Source organism: Miniopterus schreibersii (assembly GCF_964146895.1).
Source record: "Miniopterus schreibersii genome assembly, chromosome: 2".
Lineage (NCBI taxonomy): Eukaryota > Metazoa > Chordata > Mammalia > Chiroptera > Miniopteridae > Miniopterus > Miniopterus schreibersii.
This window is the reverse complement of record NC_138102.1, coordinates 3,551,052-3,576,549: the sequence shown is the minus strand read 5'-3', so window position 1 is coordinate 3,576,549 and position 25,498 is coordinate 3,551,052. Positions and strand designations below refer to the sequence as shown.

Genomic DNA, 25,498 nt, shown 5'->3' with positions numbered 1-25,498 from the left:
ATAGCAGCCTCCACCATTTTCTCACATCCCCTAACTAATTCATAAAACTTTGTAAGATAAGGAAAGACACTTGTTTTCTCCATCTTTCAGATGGGAAAGTGTAGCTCAGGAAGGTTACATGAGTAAACCACAGCTGATACCTTCTTGCCCTACGTTGTTAACGTCCAGGCCTTGAGAATCCCCCTGCAGTACCGCTAGTAATGAGTAAGTTCTGTTTAGGAACATAAACATTTTACTAAAGAAAAGTGTGTAATGCATTCTAAAGTTAAGTAAAAATAATTTATAACTAATTCTTTTGATTTATCATTAATGCTACATATCTCTGTTATGTATAATTAATTTAAAATAATGAACATTTGGAGAGAATGCTGGGAAAACTGGACCACTTTTTTTAAGGTCTACTACCTGATTAACAGATGTTCATTTCATTTACATTTCCTTCAAAATTAAGCACACGGGTCCAATTATATGTAGGCCCAAATGAAAACCTGAGAATAGCATGAGGAGACTTCCAGGGCTAAAACTCAAACTATTTTCCAAGTTTTAGTAAAAGAAAACTTAACCCATAAGGAACTCAAATATCCAGACTAATTTAACATATTTAAGATAGGTGAAGAACTGACTTTAAGTTTAGGCAAACTGGAGAGTGGACCCACTGGGTACTTTAATAGATGCTAAAAAGCCACCGAATAAGTGTGATTCCTTTGAAATGGTATATTAATTATTTTAAATACAAATACCCTTAAGGAATCTGACATAGTGAGACCTTTTCTCAAACATTCCTACTCTAGTATAATTTACCTGTTTTCCTCTAACCAATACATAAGTTGAACTCCTCTGAAATTTTTCTTTCTGATTTTTACTTTTACTTAATTTTTACCATTTTATTTATTTATTTTAAAAGTATCTTTATTGTTGAAAGTATTACAGTTGTCTCCTTTTTTCCCATTATTGATCCCCTCCACCCCACATCCACCCCACCCCCAGGCCTTCCCCAGACCAATGTCTGTGTCCATAGGTTATGCATATAAGCAAGTAAGTTCTTTGATTAATCTCTCCCCACCCAATTTTGGTTTCAAGTAAGCAGAGAGGAATTGGGGGGGGGGGGGGGGAAGAAAGGACATAGTGGCCTAAAACTTAATAAACAGAAATCTCATTGAAAATGAAGTCAAGACTGGGGAGGGGGGTGGGAAGGGGTGGAATGGGTCATTGGGGAGAAAAGGGGACATCTGTAGTATTTTAAACAAAAATAAACACAAAATTAAAAAATAAAATAAAATGAAGTCAACAGGCTAGAGGAAAAGAACTCTCAAGCATAGGTCGGTCACTCAACACACACTACTGACCCAAGAGCAACAGCCAGACCTTGAGCCTCTGGCTGGAAGGGATGCAGGAAGCAGAGATTCCTCGTTGCTCGGTAACAGCTCAGCCAATGGGAGACTGCCAGAACTCAGCCAATGGGAAGCCACTATACTTCTGGTCTTCAGGCCCCTCCAATGGACTCTTGGTTTACAAGCGCCCGGCCCCCGTCTATAAAAGAGCGTTGCCCTCTTTTGCTTTCCTGGGTGTGAAAACTGCAATTCTTTGTTGTTCCCGAATGAACCCGTCTTGCTAGGGAGTTTGCTGGCCATTTGTTGAGGTCAATAAAACAACAACAAAGTTCAGGCTCTTTTCAGCCGGAAGAAACACAAATGCCTTGAGAGTCAGCGAGATGCCACAGTGAGCGCTGGGCGCCGAGACCGATTTTTTACGTACTGTTTACACTGTATGTTGCTGAGTGGTATCCTGGCTCCTGAGGTGGCATCAAGAATATCAAGGCTCATGAATCCAAAGTACAGTCGATGTTTCCCTTGCTTCCTTGCCGTTTTCCCCTTCTTGCAGGTTTCCCCTGGCGTTAGATTATCCTCATGAACCGCAGAAGAAGGGGCTTGTTCCTCCTACAAACTCCCGTGGTGGAAATTCGTAACACTTCTCCTGACTTGAATAGCGCTTCCCTGCCTTATGCTATTTCAATTGCGTCTTTAGTCTCATGCTTCAGAGGTTGTGTAAACCTCTCAGCTCCTACCAGTTAATACGTTATTAGCCTGGATGGATTTACAGGTGCTTTCAACACTATTTGCCTTGTATCTTCCCCTCGCAACAGAAGGAGGCCCTCCAGACCCCGGCACGGGTGGCTGGCCCGGGCAACAGACCGACCAGAGTTTCCCTCGATCACGCAGGCGAAGTCTTCATTCCACCTTCTACCTGAGAAAGTGAATAAAGGAAACCTCATGCAAAGCGACGTCGGGAAGCCACTCAGGGAAAGCGCGCGTGCAGGGCCCCTGGCTGCACCGTGCGGCCGCAGCGGCAGCAAGGGCGACTTCCTCGCCACCTGGCAACAGTGAGCAACTTCCGGAGTGGCAGCCAATGAGCAGCCGCCGCGCCGGGAAGCCTCCCGTCCAGGACCGGAACTTCTGTTTAACACCCCTCCCGGCTTCTTTTCCCCTGTAAAAGAACGTTCCGGTTTCCTTCGTCCTCTGGACCCGCCCGTGGCTCGCCAGCTTCCCAGCCCTCAGCGCGGTTCCGCTGCGCCTGCCGGATGCAGCCCACGCGGCCTGGCTGGCGGCGCCTCTCCCCTTTCTCCTGAACGAGGCTCGCAGTCACGGGTCTGCTTAGCACCTCGGGGTGCCAGGCGCGGGGCGGGGACGCGAGGGGCTCCTGGCCCTGGAGGGGAGGCGGCTGCGCGGCTCGCAGGCCGGTTCTGCCCCCCGGCTCGCTCCTCCTCTCCAGGCAGGTTCGTGAGGAGGCCGCCCCCAGGGCGCGCGGGCGGAGGAGCCGCAGGGCCTGGCCGGGAACATGCAGAGGGAACACGCGGTGGGCAGCAGGTGCCCTCGCGGGCCGCCCCCGCCCAGGCCGGGGCCGCGCGCCAGCTCCAACTCTAATGACAGGGCTCAGTTAAAACCACCCTTTCAGCGCCCCGAGGCCCGCGCGAGCCGGGGCGGCGCAATTTCACACCAACTCCCCCACGTGAGCGCCACCTGCCCCGGGAGGAGCCTCGGCCGGCCGGACGCAGGCCTCCAGCGGGCAGGCGCAGGGGGAGCCGGTCTCGCGAGAGTTGCGGAAGCCTCGCCGGGCGCGGGAGGCGGGAGGGGGCGGGGCGGGGTCACGTGGTCCGCGGGCGCGCCGGGCGGGCGGCAGCCATGGCGGGGAAGGCGGGCCCCCTGCTGCTCCTGCAGCTCCTGCAGCTCCTGCTCGGCCCGGCCCTCGCGCGCCGCTCCGGCCCCGGCCCCGGCCCCGGCCCCCTGCCCCTGGTGCTCAACACCTGGCCCTTTAAGAACGCGACCGAAGCAGGTGCGGGGCGGCGGGGCCGGGGGGCGGGGCCGGGAGCGCGGGACGGTCCCGAGCGGGTGGCAGGCGGGCCGCAGGCCCCCGTCCCGGCCTCGGGCTGTCTCCTGCAGTGGGCCCGGTGCTGCCGTGTGCAGCCCCCGCGCAGTGCACCCCGCGCCCCGCGGCCCAGGGGCCTCCGCTCGGCCTCCCGCGGCGCCGCCCGAGCTGCAGACGCCGGGCGCCGTCCGTCCCGGGCAGCCTCCTGCCTCCCCCCGTCCTGCCAACCCGACCCCCTTCCCCCCGGGACACCGGGTTCCCAGCCTTGCAAACGACAGACTTCCCCGGGGCCGCAGGTTCTCCTCACACCCACCTCCCCCGCCCTCGGCGCCGCCCGGGGCGGGTCCCAGCTAATGTCCCTGCGCAGCCCGCGGGCCAGCGCTGCCCGGGGCGGGTCCCAGCTAATGTCCCTGCGCAGCCCGCGGGCCAGCGCTGCCCGGGGCGGGTCCCAGCTAATGTCCCTGCGCAGCCCGCGGGCCAGCGCTGCCCGGGGCGGGTCCCAGCTAATGTTCCTGCGCAGCCCGCGGGCCAGCGCTGCCCGGGGCGGGTCCCAGCTAATGTCCCTGCGCAGCCCGCGGGCCAGCGCTGCCCGGGGCGGGTCCCAGCTAATGTCCCTGCGCAGCCCGCGGGCCAGCGCTGTCCGGGCCCCAGCTCCTGGGGTTTCCTTTACCTGCAAAGCCGGGGCATCTGGCGTGTTTTTAAAAGCTCCCCAAGGATTCTGATTTGCAGCCGGGATTGAGAACCAGGAAACTAAAGCATTGCCTCTTCCAGGAAGCCTTCCCTGATTATTGCCCCAGCGTCCAATCGGAGTCCTAAGTGTCTGCCTGCTGTGCTTTGCTGTCACCCTGTACATACCATTATTTTGTCACTTTCTTACTCTATTGTGTGTCTGTTTCATTCATTTCAAGACATAATACCGCAGAGGTAATTTAAGACCCCTTCTGAGGTTCCTAATTTAACTTTCTTGGGCATAATTGGCTCCAGAATTTGGTGGAGCTCAGTTCGTATGTTATAAGCAGTGAATACACTCAGAGAAAAGGGGGAAATGGGCCATGAGAAGCAAATTCCCAGCGATGATGAGAGGAAAGAAAGTGCAGCATCCCAGGAGGGGACAATCCCTGCCTATAGCTGCTCAAAGTAGGCTTTCAAGCCAGTATGGCCAGTAGTAATAATGTATTTTTTTACCAAAAGTAGCACCTACCATTTAAGGGATTTGACCATTGAAGACTTTGTTTATTCCTGTTCAATGTATGGAGCTCCACAGAACGCAGCCAGTGCTAAAAGCTTGGGCTCTGCAGCCAGAATGCCTGCCTTTGAATCCTGGCTCTGCTACCTACCACCTGTGTGACCTTGAATAAGTTACTTAACCTCTCTGGGTCTGTTTCCTCCTGTTTAAAGTGAGGATAATAATTGCACAGGACTTCCCTGGAAAGCTGCTGTGAAGGTTAAATGAATTAATCCATGCCAAGCCCACACTGTAATTACTTGGTCTTGTGGTTTTGTTATTGAGACTTGCTGCCGTAGATGCTACCCCAATAAAAGTATTAGTAAAACATAGTTCCAGCGACCTAATGACACAGACTGTGTAAGGCTGTGATTTAATGAATTTTCGATGTACACGTAACTTATAGCAGGTTCAGTTGTAACTTTAAGCTGAAGGAGAGACTATTTCTCTTCTCACACAGTAGAAATACCTGTTAATAAGTGGGGGAAAAACCCTCACTTTTCATCAGTGGCCAGGGCTTTGAATTCTTTACAGTAAGTAGTTGTTACATAATTCTGCCTGTACCACTGTGTATATCACTCATTCCTTTGTAGCACTTGATACACTGATTTAAAAATTCAGTTTAACATAATAATTTGTAAAAATATGAGTTCTGAAAACATTTCTGGTTGGTTGCACTTGGCATTGAAAAAATATATATGTAAACAAGCTCTATTGGTGTTTGATGAGCAGCGTGGAGGACTTTATCGGCCGGAGGGTCCGCCCTGGATGCCGTGGAGAAGGGCTGTGCTGAGTGTGAGCGCGAGCAGTGTGACGGCACTGTGGGCTTCGGAGGAAGTCCCGATGAGGTTGGGGAGACGACGCTGGACGCCATGATCATGGACGGGTAGGAATTACCAATCCCCAGGACCGATGTGTCTGCATCTTTGTTTCGTGGGGAGTTACATTATAGTTGATCAGTCTTCTACTGAGAGCAAGATGGATGATTTCATAAGCTTTCCGGTCAAAACCCTAGCTTATTACATGGCCTTTCCAAACACAAGGGGTTTTCCTCTCAATTAAAAGAAAATCATCATCATAATAGAAATATCACATGGAGGAAGGTGGTCTCTTTAGCATAGGAGAACCCCAAACTCTAAAAATCTGTCTCTGACCTGGTAAACAGTCATGGACCTGCCATCCACAAATGCCTGGTTCGCCTCACCTGAAGCCTTAAAACCCCTTTCAGAAGCTGTATTAGAATAAGCCAGGAGGTACAGAGAGATTCAGTGCTGTTGGAGTATATGGCAAATTGACTTTTCGTTTGTCTAATTGTGGGAGTTTGTATGAACTTCATGGATGTGCTGTGACTTCTATGTAAAGTTGTTTATCCTGAAGATCACTGTGGCTTGAAGTAAAGCAGTTTATGAATCTATGAAAATGCCATCATAAATCTCATCTCACTTTTTTCTTGCAGCACGACTATGAACGTAGGGGCAGTAGGAGACCTTAGACGAATTAAAAACGCTATTGGTGTGGCGCGGAGAGTCCTGGAACATACCACGCACACGCTGTTAGCAGGAGAGTCAGGTATGTGTTAACTGCACTGAAGCACCTAGTTGTCTGTCTCTACTCACTGTGGAAAAAGGACTGAGCATAAAATAGTGGATAAAAGCCGACCAAAGTTCAAATTCCAGCTGTTTTACTCAATATCTATCTTCGGATAAGTTACTTCTAAATTCTCTTTCTTCATCTTTAAACTGGGATTTTAAAACATTAGTGTATTGTCTATGGGTGGGGGATTGCTGGACTGGGAGAGGATCCAGCATCATGTCTCCCCCTGACTTACCTCTTACGGGTGTGAGACCCAGGGAACATTATTAACATGAGAAGACTGGAATAGAAGGAGTTTCCCCATGGTATTCCAAGTTAACACCAAAAACCACACAGTGACCTGTAATCAAAAACAACTTTTAACTATATGGATTAGCTAAGAACTCCAAGAGGTGGTCTTCAGTTCCGTTGAAAGACAGAATTGAACACCCCCTAATAGGCGAAGGACCTGCTGTTATTTGTGGACTCCAGTTATCCCTCTGGCATCTCAAAGCTTTTAGACGCTGAGCATTGTGCCCTAGTTAGAGCAATAGGGCTCTTCACTGGTGAGAGGTGCCCCTTCTCTTCTGAAAAGTAGAAGGGAGATTGTCTGTTGGGGAGGAGGAAAGGACAACCATCCTAACACCCCCGCCAAGGGTCCCTAGCAGATCACTTTGGGAAGGTCACAGGGAGGCTGAGATCTAGAAACAGATGCCCTTAGCACTGTTCTTGTCTGCATGCTCCTTTGTGGCCTCTGGGGTGGTGGACCCCCCTTAAGAGAAGCTGAACCACAGTGTTCCTGCACATATAATTGTTTAGAAGATAGTAGTTAACGAGCTTCCATTTTTCTGTTCTTCTGCACCTCCAGCCACCAAGTTTGCCGAAAGCATGGGCTTTGTCAGTGAGGACTTGTCTACCGATACTTCGCGAGCTCTTCATTCAGACTGGCTTGCCCGGAACTGCCAGCCAAATTATTGGAGGGTGTGTACATAAGTTTAAAAAGTAAATGACTTGAAGATATGAGGTGACCTCCCTTCTGCTCTCTGTTGTCTACCTGTTGCCTAGGGTGCTGGTTAGCACCCTGGTTACACTTTACAACCAGTGATTTAAGTTGAGCAGGGCGTGGATGTTCTCGAAAGCCCCTCGCTGCGTCTGAGGCATGTCCCTGGAAGAGAGTGGCTGGTCCCTGGCAGTAGTTTTCAGACTTTGAAGGTTCTGCTGTGGGGAGAGGGGGCTGCCTCGATCAGAACGGCTCTGCTTGTATTTCCTTAGAACAGAAGTTTCCACATCTGAAATGTCGAACTTTGGAAACCATTAGTCTAAAGTATTTCATAGGTTTTATCCCTGTGCATTGTACCCAGGACCTTGCCCTCGTGTGGCGGGAGGCTCTGTACTGGTAGATACCTAGCGTGCTACTAGTGGGCTGCTTGATCTTTAAGTCAGTGGGACTTTGAGCATGGGTCAGTCTGCCTTTGCCATTCCGAGTTTTCCTGTGGACTGTCACAGTCTCTCTGTTTCTTCTCCGAATCCTAATTACACTTGAGTAACCAAGGCGTCTCGGGGTTAGTGCCTGAAGAGGCTGCTGGGCAAAAGCACTGAGTGCACTGATGATAAGACATGAGGGGTAGGCTTCTTGCTCTAATGCTAATCCATATGTTCCACCTAAATCTATGAGTTTGGGTTATTTTCTTGAGCCTTTGAGATTCATAAAGGAATCTGAGAGGTTGAATAACAGCCGTCCTAACATATAACCTAAAATTTAAACTATGTTCGCTTGAACCAAGCTTTGAAAAAAAGATGGTTTTAAAACAGATTTTGCTTTGAATTTCATAATTCTTCTTTGGCCAGGGAACGAATTAGGAAATTTAAAGGTCAGGTGGCATACCGAATTCTGTTGAGCATTAATATCTAACAAAAAATATTCATTTATGTCTGCCATTATGCTGAGAGTTTCAGGCATATAAAGAGAAAAGGGGATCTTTTCCAGACAGGGTAGAGTCCTACCCCACATTATGCAAGTCTGAGACCAGACTAGGTATTCAGTAAAATTATACCCATCTGCTCACAGAAGACTCGTTTAATCTTTGGCTTTTAATTCTTATCTTTCACTTACCAGATGTCCTTTCAGTTTCTTGCTAATGTTCAGTGATTTTCATAGCTACTTGCCGAATTCTAAAATCACCCTTCCTAAGAGAGAAAACTTAACTCTTGTTTACAGAATGTTATACCAGATGCTTCAAAATACTGTGGACCTTACAAGCCACCCAGCATCTTAAAGCAGGAATGTTCTGCCTGTGAGGAAACAGGACCCAGTGCCGGTCACGACACTATTGGTAATTTGCCTTTTGCACAGTTCTCGTGGTTAACGTTAAGCCACTTTAACTCCTGCCTGTGGTTCTTAACTCTCCCATCCCTATCCACGTGGCAGAAGGCGGTTTCAATTGCTTTATAGACATGTACCCACATGCAGCGTGCACACACACATTCTTTCCTTGCATCTGAGTACATTTTGGTAAATTACCTGTACAAGACCTAATGACTATTCACTCGTGGCTTTCTAAGTTTTTATTTCCATTTAGTTGTGTAGTAATTTGACATTTGCCACATTCAAGTAATCTTCCCAAGCTGTGATGTTGAAAATGTCCGTTAGTCTGTGTCAGGGATTGTCTCTGGAATGACCTTTGAAAAGGCTGAAAAGTAGCTGAGCAAATGGAGGAACAATACCCTGGGGTGTCTGAAAGCGACGCCCTGAACCAGCTCCTTAAAGTGCACAGATTGTGCCTGGTACTGTTTTCAGTATTCTCAGATTTCCTACTTTCTTCTACCTGAAATTAACGGAAGAGGGTATTTATTTATATCACCAACTGTTCAATTATTTGGTTATGTTTGCAGTAAATGTCAGAGTTGATACCTACAGAGATTTTTTTTTAATTCCAGGCATGGTTGTAATCCATAAGACGGGACACACTGCCGCTGGTACATCTACTAATGGTATAAAATTCAAAATACCTGGGTCAGTGTTTCTAACAGAACAGCTCTCACAAGTGTGCATTGAGTGGAAACCAGTGTGTGCTTGGTGCTGAGGAGGCACAGAAGTATAGGCCCAACTTCATGGCTGAGAAAAACAAATGTGAAAGAAAAGAAATTAGGGTCTGCTACCTGCCAAAAGAGAGTCCTAGGATCGCCGTGGTGATTTGATTAAGCTGGGGTAGAAATGGAGGCCAGTAGGGAGATGCTAGGAGCTGAGCCCGAGCCTTAGGAAGGGAAGGGTGCATCCAGGCCAAGGCACGGACAGGTCCCATGTCCTACACACTCAGTTCAGGGCTCCCGCTGGTGGGACAAGAAATTGTGTGTATGTCAGGTGCAGGGGGGGACCAGTCATATTTCAACAGGTTTTAAGCCAGTTAAGGATTCCAGGACTTTGTGTCAAAGTATAGAAAAGCATTGAAGGTTTCTTAGAAGGAAACACCTTGGTATGATTTTGGCACATTAGCTAGAAAGCAGAGATGGACTGTAAGTGAGGAAAACTAATTTGAACCTGTGGAGATGGCCAAGGATGGTAATAACAGAACAGTCAATATAAATCTGTGCCATCTTGATACATAAGCTGGTATCTAATTCTTACATAATTAATGTAGATTTGTGGAAACCTAAGTTGAAACTTATGAAAATCCTTTCTCTGTGTTCTGCTGAAGAAATTAAAGTAGTGATCAGTGGCTAAGTAGCTATATCCGCTATTATTGAAACAGCTCATAAAATTGGTTTTTATACTTGATTTCCTGTCCTAAATTCTTATGCTGTGTCCTCACCAGTCGAATAGGAGACTCGCCAATTCCCGGAGCTGGGGCCTACGCCGATGACACTGCAGGGGCCGCCGCAGCCACTGGGGATGGGGACATCCTGATGCGCTTTCTACCAAGGTGTGATTTCCCACCTGTGTGACTATGAGACCTGTGAAGGGCTGTCTGTCAGGTAGATAGTGGCTGTTTAATCTGAATGTGTGTACAAGAGCTTCTGAGAAACTCTGCTCACAGTCCTTTACCTATCGTGTTGATAGTACAGTCATTCAACCTAAGCAGCCCTGGTCCTGAGATAGACTAATATTTCTGACTGTTTCACAGATAAGGATGCTGTGGTCCATGTGAATAATTTGTGTAAGGCCACTGAATAAAGGAGCTGTAGTAACTGATGATAAAAGTCAGAAATGCAGCCCTTTGTCCAATTCCTGGGAGAATCATGACAGCGAGGTGTCTTGCATGGGCCCCGTGTTTTCCCTAATGATTGTAGCCCATTTCGTATTTAAAGATGACCTTTACCCTTTGGGACCTCTGGCTGGTATTACTAACAGTTCCTTGGCCAAAACCAAAAATAACAGCCCTTCTCTGAAACTGATGGCGGATGAGGTGGAAAGGTAGGCACTGCGTCACGGCCTGCATGCTTTCCCAGGACTGACCCTGCTTGTTCATCTGTCAGATGTGACAGTTTTCATAGTTCTGCATTTCCCACTGAAAGTAACCAAACCTAGAGTTAGTTTATTTTGCGATTCTCATGTTTTGATTCTGTTCCATCAGCTACCAAGCTGTAGAATATATGAGAGGAGGAGAGAGTCCAACCACAGCTTGCCAGAAAGTCATCTCAAGAATTCAGAAGTATTTTCCCAAGTTCTTTGGAGCTGTCATATGTGCCAACGTGACCGGAAGTTATGGTAAGTTTTATTGGGAATTTGTATTTGTGTGAACTTGCAAATGTTGATGAAAGCGCCCTTTTAAATATCAGTAGACAACAACACAGGGACGATATTGAGTAGGCGCTGGGTAAATGTTAATGGGTGGTCTGCCCTGACCACAGAGTGTTAGAAATATGCCTGAAACCCTCCTTCGGTTGACTGCTGGTAGCTGTGATTCAGCCTTTGCTATTAGTCCGTATCTGACCTCTGTCCTAAGTACCCGTGAGCTTCAGCTCCAGTCCGTGCTGAGATGGGCCAATCTCATCAGATGCTTTTATTAATTAGAAGTAGAAAGGGGTCAGTTATCTTCCCTACTTCTTTCCCATTCATTATTTAAATGTCTCAGTCATTTAGATCTTCTTGGGGCTCCAAGGTACAAAATGTATTGTTAATTAGTAAACCAAAGAAGTTAGCGGAATTATTTTTGTACCGAAGCACGTCCTTTGCCTCATTTAGTTTCTGTAGGAACCTATCGCAGTTTCAAAGCATTTCTGAATCAACCACTGCGGTTTCTCATTAGTGAGGTTTCCAATGGGGAAGATACACAGCTTACCGATCGATGTGACTTACTAGGCCGGACTGCTCATTACTGCTCTTTGATCTTTACTTCCCACAGACCTGTATTTGAAGAACTTGCTTGGAGAATTCCTTACTCTTTTTTAAGTACTAAGATACAAAAGTCAATATAAGTTATGGGAGGGAAAGGCTTTATGTTATAAAATAAGTCAGTTTCATTGATTTCCTCTTAAAAAATAAATCTTAAAAGGCTCTTTGTTGGATTTAATAGGATGTAAAATGATAATTATATAATGATAGCTGAGTTTAAAATTGTAGATAATTACATAATTGTAGATGAGTCTGGTCCCTTAAATTGAAAGTGATGGTGTTAGAAGGGGACCCTCCGGGTGTCTGCCACAGGTAGGCAGGGCAGCGAGAAACCACTTCTGAGAGAGGAACTTGATTAGACTGAGAGCATCTTGACTGATGACTCCGCACTGCCCCTGAGATAGCAGAGCAGAGAAGAGCAGGGAGCCTGGGGAGGGGTGGCTATGGTGAAAGATGGGAACATACTAGTGGCTGGGGGAATAAAATCTTCAGCATGTGCCTGAAAAGATTTTTTTGCTAAGAAAAGAATGTGAAAACAAGTAACAGTAGCAATGACAGTCTGTGCATAGAGCGAAAATCAGCCTGTATTCTGAGGTTCAGAGATGGCGCGCGCAGCGGGACCTTCCCCATGGACTGTCCCGGCCCGGCACAGGCGGATGGCACAGCATCGCTCCACACGGCTCAGTGGAACGTCAGGGCAACGGCAGGCAGTGTCTGTTGGTTGTAAACGTTGCGCCCTGTAACCAGACTCTCTCTTTTCTTGGCCACAGGTGCTGCTTGCAACAAACTACCCACATTTACTCAGTTTAGCTTCATGGTTTACAATTCTCTAAAGAGTCAGCCGGTGGAGGAAAAGGTAGCCTGCATCTAATCATTTTTTCCGTCAGTATCTGTATTTGGAGAAGAGAGAAGCAAAGGCTGAGAGGTGGCTCCCTCACTGCAGAGGGTGCCTCCTGTTCTGAAATCTTCCTGTAAAATAAGGACCGAAGTAAATGTGCGCTGAACTAGCACTTTCCCTTTTCATATGTGAAATTATTATCTTTTGCCCTTAAGCTTTGTATATGGCCTGAAAATGAACATGTACATGTATGTATCTTTCCTATCTTTCAATTTTAGATGATACTTAGATTTCTACTCATTGTTTTAAGGAATTGCTACTTTGGGGATTTGTTTCCATAGTAATATCTTAAAGCCAAAAGAAATAATCTATAATTATAGTATCCAAGTTTTTTAGACCCAAAGGAAGGAGTAGGGATGAGGCCAAGCATGGTCAGTCCTGATTGAATCTCCGTAATTATAGCGATGTGTCCCTTCTCACTGATGACCAGCTTTACAGGATGCTCCTTGCTCATCTGAGGGGAAAGGATGCTGTTAACAATAAAGGTGCTTTTCTTTTGCACATGTTAGAAAATACAGGCAATCTTCTGATGAGCAGCCTTGTTGATTTTCCCTGGTCTGCTCCTCCGATAGAGCTCTCAGCGTGTGAAGGTTCTTTAGCCACAACCATCTCAGCTCTTTCAGCTGCTGAGAGTTAGTATAATAACTGCTTCTGAACATGATTTAGGAAGTTTGATCTCTCCTGTGGTTTTACTAGTCTCGTGCTGAGGTTGGTGATTGCAGTTAGAAATAAGTCAGTGAATCTGTCGTCCAGCTGGGTCTTGTTTTCCTGAGCTGTGAGTCCACCATCCAGCTGACACCAATACAGAGATGTGTGTGTGGGCTTTCTCAGCACCTTCTGTGCCCTCAAAATCATCACCTGTACCATCCGGAGTCAGTAATGACACCGTATGTACAGTGTTGTCCTTAAGCTTTAGTGTATCTGTTCTGTTTTTTCCTACTCATCTTAATATACAATGTTCTTTATCATTTCGGGCTAGAAAGCTGTAGTTTTGAGAAGGCTGTGAACTCACTTGTTGTCAGACCTTGCTGTGCATCATCACTGTCTGGGAGTCTTCTGCTCTATCCCGTCAGATTCTTCACACACGGGAACTTGAAAGCTGGGATTAGCAGCTACTAATTGTTGCATGGAAGGTAATGAGGAAGTAATCCTACAGCTTCGCTCACAAAGCAGAAGAGAAAATCCTACTTTTGAGGGTTGTCATGAGGTGCGTGGACTTGAACAAGGGAAAGAGGCAGGATTTAAACGTGCTGATTTATACTGATATCAGTGGAAGGCCCGTTTGCGTATTTGCTGTCTGTCACCACCTTAGGCAGCCACCCGCCACCAGAAAAATGAGATTGAAAGTCTCCATGGCCTGTCACTCCCAGCAAATCAGAAGCTTAGCTGACAAAATCAACCCTCATGTTTTTAAAGGTGTTTTTTTTCTCTTTCACATTTCTCCTGATGGCAATAATTGTTCTATAAATCTAATCTACAAATAAATGGAATCCACTTCAGAAATATATTTTTAAGTTCTAGATTTGAATATAATATTTAAATGCTGCAGATGGGTTGTCATTTCTTCTGGAAAGTTAAAATCACTTCTTGTCCCTACTGGGGATGTGCCCGGGGAGCTCTCCTCTCATGATGATGTTTAGATACCAGTAATTGGGGGGTGGGGGAGACAGGTAGGAAACTGGTGAAATGGCACAGTTTGCAGAGAGCACTGTGAGCCAGTCATAAATTGAACTTGGAAATAACTCACTAAAACTTGGTAAAAGCAAGCAAGTTACTTGGGAAAGGAACCTTGGACAATTGAATCGTGACCTAACTTTTTGTGAAGGTTTGCTTCACACCTGTCCTGGTGTGCACATGCCTGGCTGTTAGGTAGCTTAGGGTAAAGGTGAGAGGTAGTTATAACACTGTACTCCGCCAGGTTTTTTTCCTTTCACCCTGTAGAAAATATTTTTTGGGGTTTTTTTTGCTTGCCTACTAAGGTCAAACTAAATGGTCCTAGCAGCCCTTGCCGGGTAGCTCAGTTGGTTGGAGCATCATCCTGATTTGCCAAGGTTTCGGGCTCCATTCCCAGTCAGGGCACATACCTAGGTTGTAGGTTCCATACCCAGCTGGGGCTCACAGGCAGCAGATTGACACCTCACACGTAGTAGCTGCAACGCTGTCCGGCAAGCATGGTGGTAGCTTTCTCTCTGGACTCTTTTCAACAGTGTTTCTACAGCGAGAGCCTTGAAGACTGAGACAGCATCTCTCTCATGGGCACGGGGGCAGTTTGTCCACTGTTTGGTATAATAGACAGTCTGTCCTTTTGAGGCAAAGGTTTGATTGCAGCCTCCTTACAAAAGATTTGGGTGGTTCCTCAGCTCTGGTGCAAACTTACTGTGTGCAGTAGTCACCTGTGTCCACCTCTCTACCCCTAGGGGACCTAACAGAAGCCTAAATGTGAAGATCGCGCTGCTGGCTGGGCTGTGAGCAAGAAAGTCCTTGGTCTCTGACCCAGGTATCTCTTGTCTTCTGCCAGTTTCACGTTAGCCGTCAAGTAGGGTCAAGTCTGATTCTTCATCATTCCTGACACCGTCAGCAGTAATCAGTAAAAATCCCTAATTTTGTTCTTACTCACTGTACTTATACCTGTGGGGTAAAACATTGCAGACCTGCAGGTAAGTTGAAAGTAAGAACAAAGACTGCAGTGCAAACCCTAATGGATGTTTTGACAATGGCCAAGGACGACCCTCTGAGGAGGTTCACATGGTGAACATGGAATTAATGGTGATAAAATGTCCCAACCCCCCACTACCCTATCCAGGGAGACCATCCAAAACACCTGAACATTATGTTCATTCCTTGGAGTGAAATAACCAGAGTCAGTAACTAATGTGATTAAAACTGTAACAGGTTGCACTACTTAATAATGCACAGCAAGTCACCGATAGGAGTTTCCTCCCTTGTTCTAACTGTTCTTAACAGATCTTGAGTTACTCTTAAGGAATTCTGACCTGAAGTTTTTAGAAATATACCTGTGTGCTGTACACATATAAACAAACAAAAAAACAAACAAAAAAGCCAAACATGTCTATTTCCAATATCAGCCAGCAGTTCCTTTGGTTACAAATCATGGGCTATAGTGTATCCTTGATTGAGATATTACACACAGACTATAACACACTTTAAAGTCCCATTGTTTTCAATTGTTAAAGTTCTTTCTAAAGTGTCATTGCATCTAATGCTTGGTGATTGAATTTGGAGCTAAGCACATAATTGAACTCACTTAGTATCTTAATCATTTAATTAAACTCATTTGGGAAAAAACGGTGACATAAATGTCCTAATTGGATGCTAATTATGAAGATAAGAGGGTTCTAAAAAGGCATATTTAAACTTTTTGCTTGTTTTCCTGACTTATGCTATTTATGTTACTCAGTATACTTTCAACCCCTGACTTAGGTTAGAAAGATGACATCATGAGATCTGCAAAAGGCACAAACTGTTTGTGGGTCCTAGGTGCCCTGTGACAGATGTTTCCTTGTACAACCCAGGGTCGGCCGTAGGAAGTGCCATGTCTCCAGGTTTGGGGAGAACACGCCCACTTGAAGAATAAAGTAATTTTCACATTTAAAATGGGTGTAAGGGGAGTTAAAGTTGCCATGATCGCCCTCTTTGCTCCTGGGTTACCGGCCGGCGGTCATCCAGGGTTCTAAGGCGTGGGCCGTGCACCAAAGAAGGGGAGGCTTAACCCTGCGAACCCTCTCTGCTGGGCACTGGTGTGGGTGCTCGTTCATTCCCTTTCATTAAAATGCGCTTTCTGTGAAGTGGATGTTGACATACAAGAAATCCCAGTAGATGTGGGAAAGCAAAGTCTCCCAGTGGCCACTGTCTCTCTCACCTGTGCTAAGTCTTAAGCACCATCAATGTCAAAATACTTCTTTCCTTTCCCAAATAAAGCCAGTGTCATCTGTCTGTCTTTCCTGTTCTGTTCACTGTGTTTAAGGCTGATAGAAAATTAAACCAAAGGCAAGTCTCGAATAAAAGCCACATCAGGCAACCCAGGTTCCCAGTTCACTCAGTTCAGTTCTAAGGAGGCTGGAGCAGTGCTGTGTGGAGCCTGCTTTTACCTCGGGCCCCACTGTTAAATTGTTAACGCCCCGAAGGTAGCCATGGGGGAGCATTTATACCTCCCACGTCAGCAGACATTACTAATTAGAGCTTGTTTTTCCTCCTGGAGAGAGGTCCACCAGCACATCCCCGACTAAAAGTGTTTTGAGATATTGCAGCAGATGGATCACACACACACACACAGAGTTAGGAGGATGGTTGGGTTCACGCCTGGCTCTGTCCCTTTGCTGTGTGCCCTAGAGCCGTTAACTTCCCTCCTCCGCGCCTGTGTTTTCTATAGAATGGGAATGATGAAGGCGATGGTACCCACCTTATAGGATCACAGGGTTGTGGCGGGCCACCCGTCTAAAGTACAACATGTCACACAGAAAGGCTCAGAAAGGCCGGCTGGTATTTTGCCTAGGCCCAGCAGGGAATCGGGCTAAAAACTCCCAAATAGAACATACCTGCATATAGGAAATTAGGAGCAGGCTAGTGCCAGGCCTTCCATGTACAAAACACAAACCGATGCTGGGAAACAATGAAGCTGCCAACTTTTACTACTTTTCCCCCAGAAAAAAAAAATGATCACACATTTTAAATGATCAAGAAAGTGTACGGGCTAAAATAAAATGTGCGCACGTGTAAGAGTCAGAACGTCACTCCCCGTGCACTGTCCTAAGTGCTTCCGCCGGCTCTACAGCAAGCGGGCAGAATGGGAGGGCGGGAGGCTGGGCCCGGGACGCAAGGGCTCCGACTCAGGAGCTGAGTGGTGCCGGCTGTAGAGCAGGCCTGGCCTGCTGACTGCACCGGGAAGGAAACTGAGGCTCGAATCAAGTTGAGAAAGAGTACAGCGAACGGCAAGAGAGGAGGAAGGGAGGGAAGAGAAGGGGAAAAGTGTTTGCTAAGAGCCCTTAAAATGAAACCACACGCCTTGCTTTTTGCAGCTCTGGAGTCTGGGAAGTCCAGCAGGTCAGCTGCCTGGTGAGAACCTGCGCCGGGTGTGCAGGGGTGTCCCTCCCGACAGGCCCGGGCGGAAGCAGGCTCTCTTCCACTCCTGCAAGGGCGCTAATTCCTCTCATGAGGGCTCCACCCCGTGACCTCATCTCATCCTAATTACCCCCAAAGGCCCAGCCTCCTAATGCCACCACACGGGATTAGATTTCAACATTCAAATGGGGGGGTGGTACAAACACTCAGTCTACAACATATAACGCTAGGCTTCTCAAAATTTAATTTGTGCACAAAATTACAGATATGGGGAAAAAATTCATTGAGTCGATGATTCTGATATTCTAAGGCACAGAGGACAACCAATCCATATTTTAAATTGTGGCTATAGACCCTAGGGCCCCTTAGTAAGGATTGTTATTGATAGGGTAATTTAAAAACATATTTTGTAGGGCAATTCGTTTGAATTATCTGATATCCTTCACAGTTAAAATAATGTGAGAAAACCATGGAAATACCTACCTCTTTCCCTAGATTTTGTTCATTTAGGAAAACATTTCAGTAGATCCAAATCACTCAGGTGCCTTTCTAAGCCAGATGTTGGTACAGGAAGAGCTGCTGGCCGATACTATTTCATAAGATTCTCTAGCAGTCCCCTGCCAGTAGGGCCGACCCCTAGTCAGTGGAGCATTTTGAAGCCAAATTACACAAGCCAATTGGAAGTTCTACAGCAAACATAAAATGGGAGCAAAGGGAGTCTCTGATATCACTGTAGCTACATGTATATGAAGAGCAGAAACATAATTATCGGGTCACCCACAATGACATGGTGATGCCCCACCCCCAGGCCACCCCCAGTTCCCTGGAAGATCCTGGATGTCCTCAGAGGACTCAGTCATTGAAAGGAGATGCAAACAGGGTTGCTTGGTGAGGTCTCGCTGAAGGAGAGTTTAGGCTAAACCAACCTTTCTGCATGAATCCGAATCTCTTGGAAACCCAGCTACTCCGCCATGGTGGCCCCTGCGTCAGAGGTCGCCACGGGGTGGTGGAGGCCTCGGGGGATTCTGCAGCCCAGCCCAGCCCTGCCTCCTCCCTTGTGCTTCCCGGCACCTGGGTACCGGCTGCCTTCGGGATGGCCACGTGGGCACCTGCCAGGCCTGCCTCTTCCTTTCCCGTTCTTTCCCTGGACCTTGGGTTTCTGATCCCTGGTGTGGAGGGGTTGCAGTGGCCTCCTTCCATCCCTTATCTACGTGCCTCACTCCGAGATACCACAGTTGAGTTACACTAGGATGTCAGAACGGACGAGTCCCCGGCAGTGGCAACTCCAGAGTCCCACAGGGAAGGGAGGGACAGTGGTCAGTTAACAGAGGGGCTCAAGCAGTATGTGTAGGAGTGCGCACAGCAAGTGCCTGATCTTTATGTGGATCCACTCCGGGGTCTGATGGGGAACAGGAAGGGGCGCCTCCCAAACCTTCCTTGAGACTAACACTGGCTCAGGCTCAGCTCTGTGGCTCTCTAGTTCGTGTTCTTAGGCTCTTAATCTCTGATCCCCACGTTTCCACAGCAGAACGCAGAGGGTGAACTGGAGGCTGGCTCCTCTCAGTGTGATCCCCAAACCAGCGTCAGCAGCGTGAGCTGGGAGCTAATTAAAAAGCAGGGTCTCAGACCTACCGAATCAGGGTCTCCATTTTCACAAGACCCCCCACAGATTCTGAGCAGCTCTGAGCCTTAGAATCACACCCAGGTCCCTCCCTGATGAGTCAGCCTGGTGATCAGGAAAGAAGGTGACCTTGGGATTTGATAGCCCTCAGCTGGAGTCCTTCTTCCGCTACCAGGTTATCTGTGCACCCCTGGAGAAATTACCCTCTCTGAGCCTCTTCCACATCTGTCCAGTTACAGCTATGAGAACATGGTCATTATAAATTATGACTCGCCTACCACAGCGCCTGGCACACGACGGGAATGAACGCATGTGAACGCCTCTGCCTGGCTGGGTCTCTCCTAAGGAACCAGTACTCGGGTTCTGTGGGTCTCGCTTCCTGCCAGAGACCTCGCTTCCTACTGCTGGGCCCCCCAACTTAAGAAAACAAACATAAAGTATTAAGTCTTGCAAAAGTAACATCATATTCTAAAAACTACTAGTTATCAGGTGGCTGGGAAACGGAATTAATGCCTCGATACCCTAGACCCCTTAGAAATAAATAAAAGAGCTTCTTCCTCTACGAGTCTGTCCCCTCAACTAGAGACAACCAAGCTAACACTTTTGTTTTACAAATTGTCAAAACATGCTGCTGTTTGTGGGCAAGAAGTGTGTATCCCTGGAGTGTTGTCTCCAAAGAGGGCCACTGCCAACCCAATTACCTGTGAAGTGTTTTTCGTCTTTCAAAGTAACCCTGAAGGACATGTTTATCTAAAGAGTTCTTCCAGGGGAGACCTGTCTCCCCAGATGTCTATTTAGATGCTGTTTGTTCTGTTGTATTTTGAGGTGATGCGTTTTGTCTTTTACTGAATATGTTATTATTCAAAAATGCTCACTTATCTGCACGCTCTCCATTTTTGAATTCCACTACTCCGTGACTTTTCTGTAAATCTTTCATGAACAAGGGCTCAGGCGGGCCCTCTTTAATTGCTTAAGGATTATCAGCAGGGAACACTGTCAAAACTCTAGACCGCACTTCTTTTAAAAAATCACGGCGCAAAACTTTTCCTGAGATGAGACTCCTGCCCACAGGTACTGTTTGAACCTGACCTGTCAAAACAAGGCTTTCAAGGGCCCATTAGCAGTCCTTGCGGAACAGCTTTGTTTTCTAAAACAGACTTGTTTGTGTTCTGATTCTGACAAAACTGCTTGAAGGAAGTAGGGGGCTTGGGGATCTTGCCTAATAAAACATTCTTGTAGCTATTGTTTCATGAAGACCAACAGAAGGGCCGGCCGGTGCGGCTCAGCGGTTGAGCATAGTCCCAGGCACCAGGAGATCGGGGTTCGATTCCCCATCAGGGCACAGGCCCAGTTTGTGGGCTCCATCCCCAGTGGGGGGCATGCAGGAGGCAGCCGATCAATGACTCTCTCATCGCTGATGTTTCTATCTCTCTCCCCCTCTCCCTTCTCTCCCTAAAAAATTAATAAAAACATATTTTTTAAAAAGACTGAGAAGGTATCGAATGCCAAGCCCCCTGAAAGGTCTCCTGTGTCATCTTGTGAATCTAAACAATGATTTCATTACTCAGTGTGAAGGAATAAGCACACACACACACACACACACACACACACACACCTGGCGCAGGGACACCAGTTACTGCTCTCTCCACCCTTCTTGGGGTCTCGTCTAACCCCGAGAACTCATGCTTGACTATGTATTGACCTCCTTCAAACTGAGTTACTCCCCAAAACCTATGAATATCTTCCCATCCTTCCCCTGCCCCTATCACAACATCCATGAACATTTCCTGGGCTTTTCTGTGTATGTCTTTGGGTGGCCCCACTGGCTAACAGGACTCTCACTGCATTTGTAGTTAAAGGTATTTCTAATTATGGTATTAAACCTAGAAGCCATGCTCTAGTCAATGTTGGAATGTTTATTTTAATTCTAAAATTTCTATACCATTATACTTACGCATGAATGAAGCTATTTTAGGTTGCTTTTAAACCCAGTTTTAAAGTAAAATTAGCATTCAAACTCAAGATTAAACTAAAAATTACCCCAATGGGCAATATTCTGTGTGGCTCCGTAGTCGAATTCAGGGGAAGCAAGCTGATTCTAATTTTACTTTTAAGTTGAAAGTCATTAAGAAGACGCGTTTCCTGCCAAGGTGCTCCTAGCAGGCGTCCCACGCCTCCCACTGCATCAGCAATGTTTAAATGATCTATTTTTGTTGGTTTACTGTCCGATTTCTCGTCACCATTCTAACTCCCCTCTGTTGTTTAGAACGTATGTGAACTCTTTGCCCGCAAGGGGAGGTTGTTTTGTATTTGCCTAACTGACCGTCAGAGCTAAACTCAATTATATCGTTATTTCGTCCAAATGTCAGTGCCGACCAATTTTGGATTTACAGTGAAGATATCCTTATGCCTGTTGTCCTTAGATTTTGGAAAACTCATTGCCAGCCACTCGCAGATTCAGGAAACTCACTGATCCCAGTGCCCGCTTTCATTCGGGCCGCCCCTGGCCAGGCGCGGACCCGGGGCGCTCTGGCGACTCTCCCACGTCAGAGGCGTTTCCCACGGGGAGCGGGACCAGCGCCGTCCACTCTGAACACAGGCCCTCCCGGGGCCCTCGCCTGCCTTCGAGGGTCTGACCTGCTTTGGGAGAAGGGCACAAAGGGTCAGAGGGAACTGCAAGAACTTGCACAGGGGGCGCCTCTTTCACGCGGAGGCTCTTCACGGGCCTGCTCAGAAGCTCCCTGCTGGGGACGCGCAGGGACACCGAGGGCCAGTGTCTCACAGGCGGGATTGCACTGACCACGGGTGTGAAGTCACTGCCGTCCCCACGCGTCCAAGCCCAGCGGGCCTGCTCCCCGCAGGCACGGATCGGCAGCGGGCACTTGCCTCTCCCGCTTCCCGCAGCCAGCCCCGCACACCTGCTGCACTGGAAACGCTTTAACTCCAGCACCCGCCGCTGGGAAAGTGACTGGGTTTCCCGGGACCGGCGCCTTCCCTTTCTCCTAACAGAGGCCTCGCCGCGGCCTATAAATTCATGCAGGGCTGCGCTTTGGGTTTCCTCCGCAGGCTTGTTTTGAGCTGGAAAGGAAAGGCGAAGGGTGGAGAAACAAGGAGAGGATCCGATGGAAAGCGGATGGTGTGTGCTGGCGCGAGCGCTTTCTGATGTGCGGACTGAGACTGACACCACTGCGTTCTGTCCATGCTCACGGGCATCTTTCTTCCGCTCAAGCCCGGGCTCGTTTTACCCGAGGAAATGCCTTACCCTTGTCAGAGTGTGTGTGGGTAATTTTAAATCTCTCCGAAAGCCAGTCTCAGCTGAGCCCAGCCTGCCAGGCATTCCCACCATGGTGCCAGGCCCATGAAGGAAGCCCCCTTAGGCCCCCAGGCCAGTGCGTCCAAGTGAACCTCTGTCAACAGCGAAAGGATGCAGAAGAATCGCCCTGCTAAGCTCTGTTTTAATTCCTAACCCACCCCCTTCCCAATAGTTAAAGATAATAAAACATTGTTGTTGGCAACCTACGGCCCATACCTGCTTTTGTCAGGCCTGTGAGCAAAGAATAGATCTTACGTGATTGAATGCTTGAAGAAAAATCAAAATAACACTCATGGTTCTTGCCATAATAAAATCCTCTGAAGTTCAAATGTCAGTGTCCATCAACGACGATGTATCGGAACAGCCTGGCTCCCCTGTTGACGTGCGGTCGTGGCAGGTTTGTGATTCAGGGGCGGCAGAGCGGAGTCACTACGACAGAGGTCTCTCCTGTTTGCTACGTGACCCGTTACAGAAGGAGTTTAACTTCTGCTTCAAGCCGCTAGGTTTTGTGTGTATTTGCAGCAGTAGAAAAGCAGCCGCAGTCTAATTCAAAAGCCAATGCGGGTTTTGCAAATGGAACACCTAAGAAACACATTTTAATGGAGCAGTTGGTTTCCCAACCACGTGCCTTTATACTCAAAACTCAAGGGGACACTAACAACGGAAAACATTTAACATTGAACTTCCTGAAGGGTTTCCTCCGGTATTACACACAAAAGGCCACAGTTTACTCCAACGGGGGACAGGAGCTCCTACCGTAGCCAGGCACCGCCCTAGGCCATGGGCAGTAAGTACAAACAAAGAGCCTGCGCTCTTGGAGCTCACAGAACAGAAAGGCTGATAAAATAATCCCACAATTATTTTATTAACCTTTCTGTTCCGTAAGGTTATATACAGAACAATAGGTTTATCAAAAACAGCTGCATATGGTGCTCCGAGAACCACACCAGGAAGATCTGGCCTGGCCTCGACGACAGCTGAGGTTCCTCAAAGCCCTGGTCCTTAAGTCAGCATGGCAACGCTGGGTCCGAGGCCATCAGGCCGCGTGGGGTGGGAGAGCTGGAGACAGGACTGTCCAGACCGCGGGAGTGTGGCCCATCTGAGGAACTGGAGGGTCAGTGTGGCCGGAGACAGAGAGGGTGGCACAAATGAACCCGAGGCCGGGACCTTGGCAAACTGTCTCACTGGTTTCCGTTTTGATCTTAAGAGCCAGTGAAGTATTTCAAGCAGGCGGAGGGGAAAGAGGAGCCTGGCTCTGACGCCACCAGGTTCCCATTCTGAAAATCACCTTGTGGTGCGGGAGGAATGACTGGCGGGCCGCGGACGGCGTCGCACAGAATGGAAAGCGAGGAGGGTTGGTGGCAGCCAATGTCAGGGGAGCAACAAAATCTCCTCCCGACCCAGAGGCCCGTCCACAAAGGCAGCAGCGAATCAAATCCTTTACCCGTAATAAGCATTTAACCCGGGTGTGAGGCGCGTCACGCACCGTGCGCTAAGAGATGCGGACACAGAGGAGACCTCACCCTTGAGTCCAGCTGTCCAGCGGAGTCCCAGCACCAGCCACCAATCCTGAGGGCAGAGGGCGACCCACACAGCTCCCCAGTCCCAGGGCAGTTCCAGCCACATGGACAACGCAGGCCACTGCCGTGCGCCACCGGGAACACACGCCCGCGCTTCTGCCGGGCACCCGCGTGGTGGCCCACAGGCACCTCACCCACGGGAGGTTCAGCCCTGGCCTCCCGCCCACTCTGGGCACCCGGGTGCCACCTCTCTAGGTGTTTACATTTCAAAGAGATGGCTCCCAGGTCCTTGAGAAAGACACGTCTGGGTCAATTAGCTGACAAAGGGCCTAACGAGTTCTTCAAAAAGATTTATATCCATTTCAAAGAGACCAGAAAGCGCTTACAGGTTTTCTAAAGCAAATGTTCTGAGAAAAAGAAGGGAGGAATCTCCTTTTCAACAGGGAGAATTAAGCCTCTTAGTTTTTTCTCCTTACTCTGTGCAAGGGGAAAAAAAGAATATTTCAGAGCAGATGGAGTGCTGAGAAATGGGTAATATCCACTGGATTTGGGGGCAAAGAGGTCACTGGCGACTTCCATGGAAACTCTTACTGGGCTGTCCCTGGAGGGAGCCAGGTGGAGGGAGCCAAGGGCGACGGTGACCAGGTGAGGGCACAGACGGGACCCACAGACAACCCTGGGGACGCGAAGGCCGGTCCTGCGAAGGGCGAAGGGCGGGCAGGGCCGTCGCGGGGTAGTCGCAGGCTGTCTGCTTTCCCTGCAGTCCGGAGGAACCGAGCACGTTCAATGCGGAGGAAGGAAAGAGAAAACCTGGGCAGAGGGGCAGAGACTGAGGGGCGAGGTCCCTGAGCGAGGGGGGGCGGGGGGCGGGCCTCAGGCAGGACCGAGGCCTCGGCCTGGGGGTGAGGGGGGCCGTGACGTGGACCCCTCGGTCTTAGGGAACACGCGGAGTTACGATGAGCCCCTTCTAGAGACACGGCTACGCTTTCATAGGAAGGCTGCAAGAGCCCCGACCCCGGGCGGAAGCACGTTGAACCCATGAACAGTTCAGTGGGGAGGCTTTCACGAAGGGAACTACTCACAGAAGCCTGAGATGGACTAAAAGGATATAAAAAAATTAAAGTAAAGCAAGAGTCAAACAGCTGGACGCCTGGGTGAAGAAATGATGTTTCCAGAGGCCAGGGACCTGGGTTCATATCGGCGCTGGAACTGTGAAAGGGGGGTGCAGGCGGCTGTGGGGGTGGGGGAAGGCTGGTGGGGGCTATAAACTCGCCAAGACAACCACCACTGGAGAAAGAGACACTGCGGCGTGGGGGCCCGTGCAATCCCCTGCCCCAGGCTCCCGCCACCGTCCTAGCTGGGGCAGGACGCCACAGCTGGAGATGAGGGGATGGGGTCAGCCGGCCTGGGGCGCAGAGCAGAAGGGGCGGGGTGGGGCAGAATTAAATATGGGTATTCTTATTACATCTTCAGTCTTGAATTCACTGGGGTTTCGCATCTGTCTCCTTTGGGGAACATTCAAACACAGCAGAGAGAACACGCGGGACCAGATGCTTCGCCTCGGTGGCGAGGCTC

At 48.5% G+C, this 25,498-nt stretch overlaps 2 protein-coding genes across 2 annotated transcripts in view; one reads left to right on the top strand and one right to left on the bottom strand.

Annotated features, from left to right (window-relative positions):
• Nucleotides 1-3,005, bottom strand: part of LOC308553612 (uncharacterized protein) — a gene marked incomplete at its 3' end in the record, with an annotated part of 272,043 nt that extends 269,038 nt beyond the window's left edge. Inside the window, exon 1 of the mRNA XM_081129645.1 lies at nucleotides 1,366-3,005. The remainder of the gene's footprint in view (nucleotides 1-1,365) is intronic.
• Nucleotides 3,006-3,152: 147 nt separating this feature from the next.
• Nucleotides 3,153-13,897, top strand: AGA (aspartylglucosaminidase). Its single transcript, XM_081129473.1, has 9 exons — nucleotides 3,153-3,330; nucleotides 5,321-5,474; nucleotides 6,045-6,157; nucleotides 7,029-7,141; nucleotides 8,379-8,493; nucleotides 9,098-9,173; nucleotides 9,973-10,080; nucleotides 10,732-10,865; nucleotides 12,263-13,897. Exons 1-9 carry the CDS (start codon nucleotides 3,180-3,182, stop codon nucleotides 12,361-12,363), a joined length of 1,065 nt encoding a protein of 354 aa, XP_080985599.1. The 5' UTR covers nucleotides 3,153-3,179; the 3' UTR covers nucleotides 12,364-13,897.
• Nucleotides 13,898-25,498: the final 11,601 nt, after the last annotated feature.

What these genes read in the sequence shown, in the direction of transcription:
- AGA (XM_081129473.1), top strand. Translation starts at nt 3,180, where the DNA reads ATGGCGGGGAAGGCGGGCCCCCTGCTGCTCCTGCAGCTCCTGCAGCTC. An exon ending in GCCAGCCAAATTATTGGAGG is followed by an intron (nt 7,142 to 8,378) that starts GTGTGTACATAA and finishes TCTTGTTTACAG; the next exon opens with AATGTTATACCAGATGCTTC. An exon ending in CTGATGCGCTTTCTACCAAG is followed by an intron (nt 10,081 to 10,731) that starts GTGTGATTTCCC and finishes CTGTTCCATCAG; the next exon opens with CTACCAAGCTGTAGAATATA.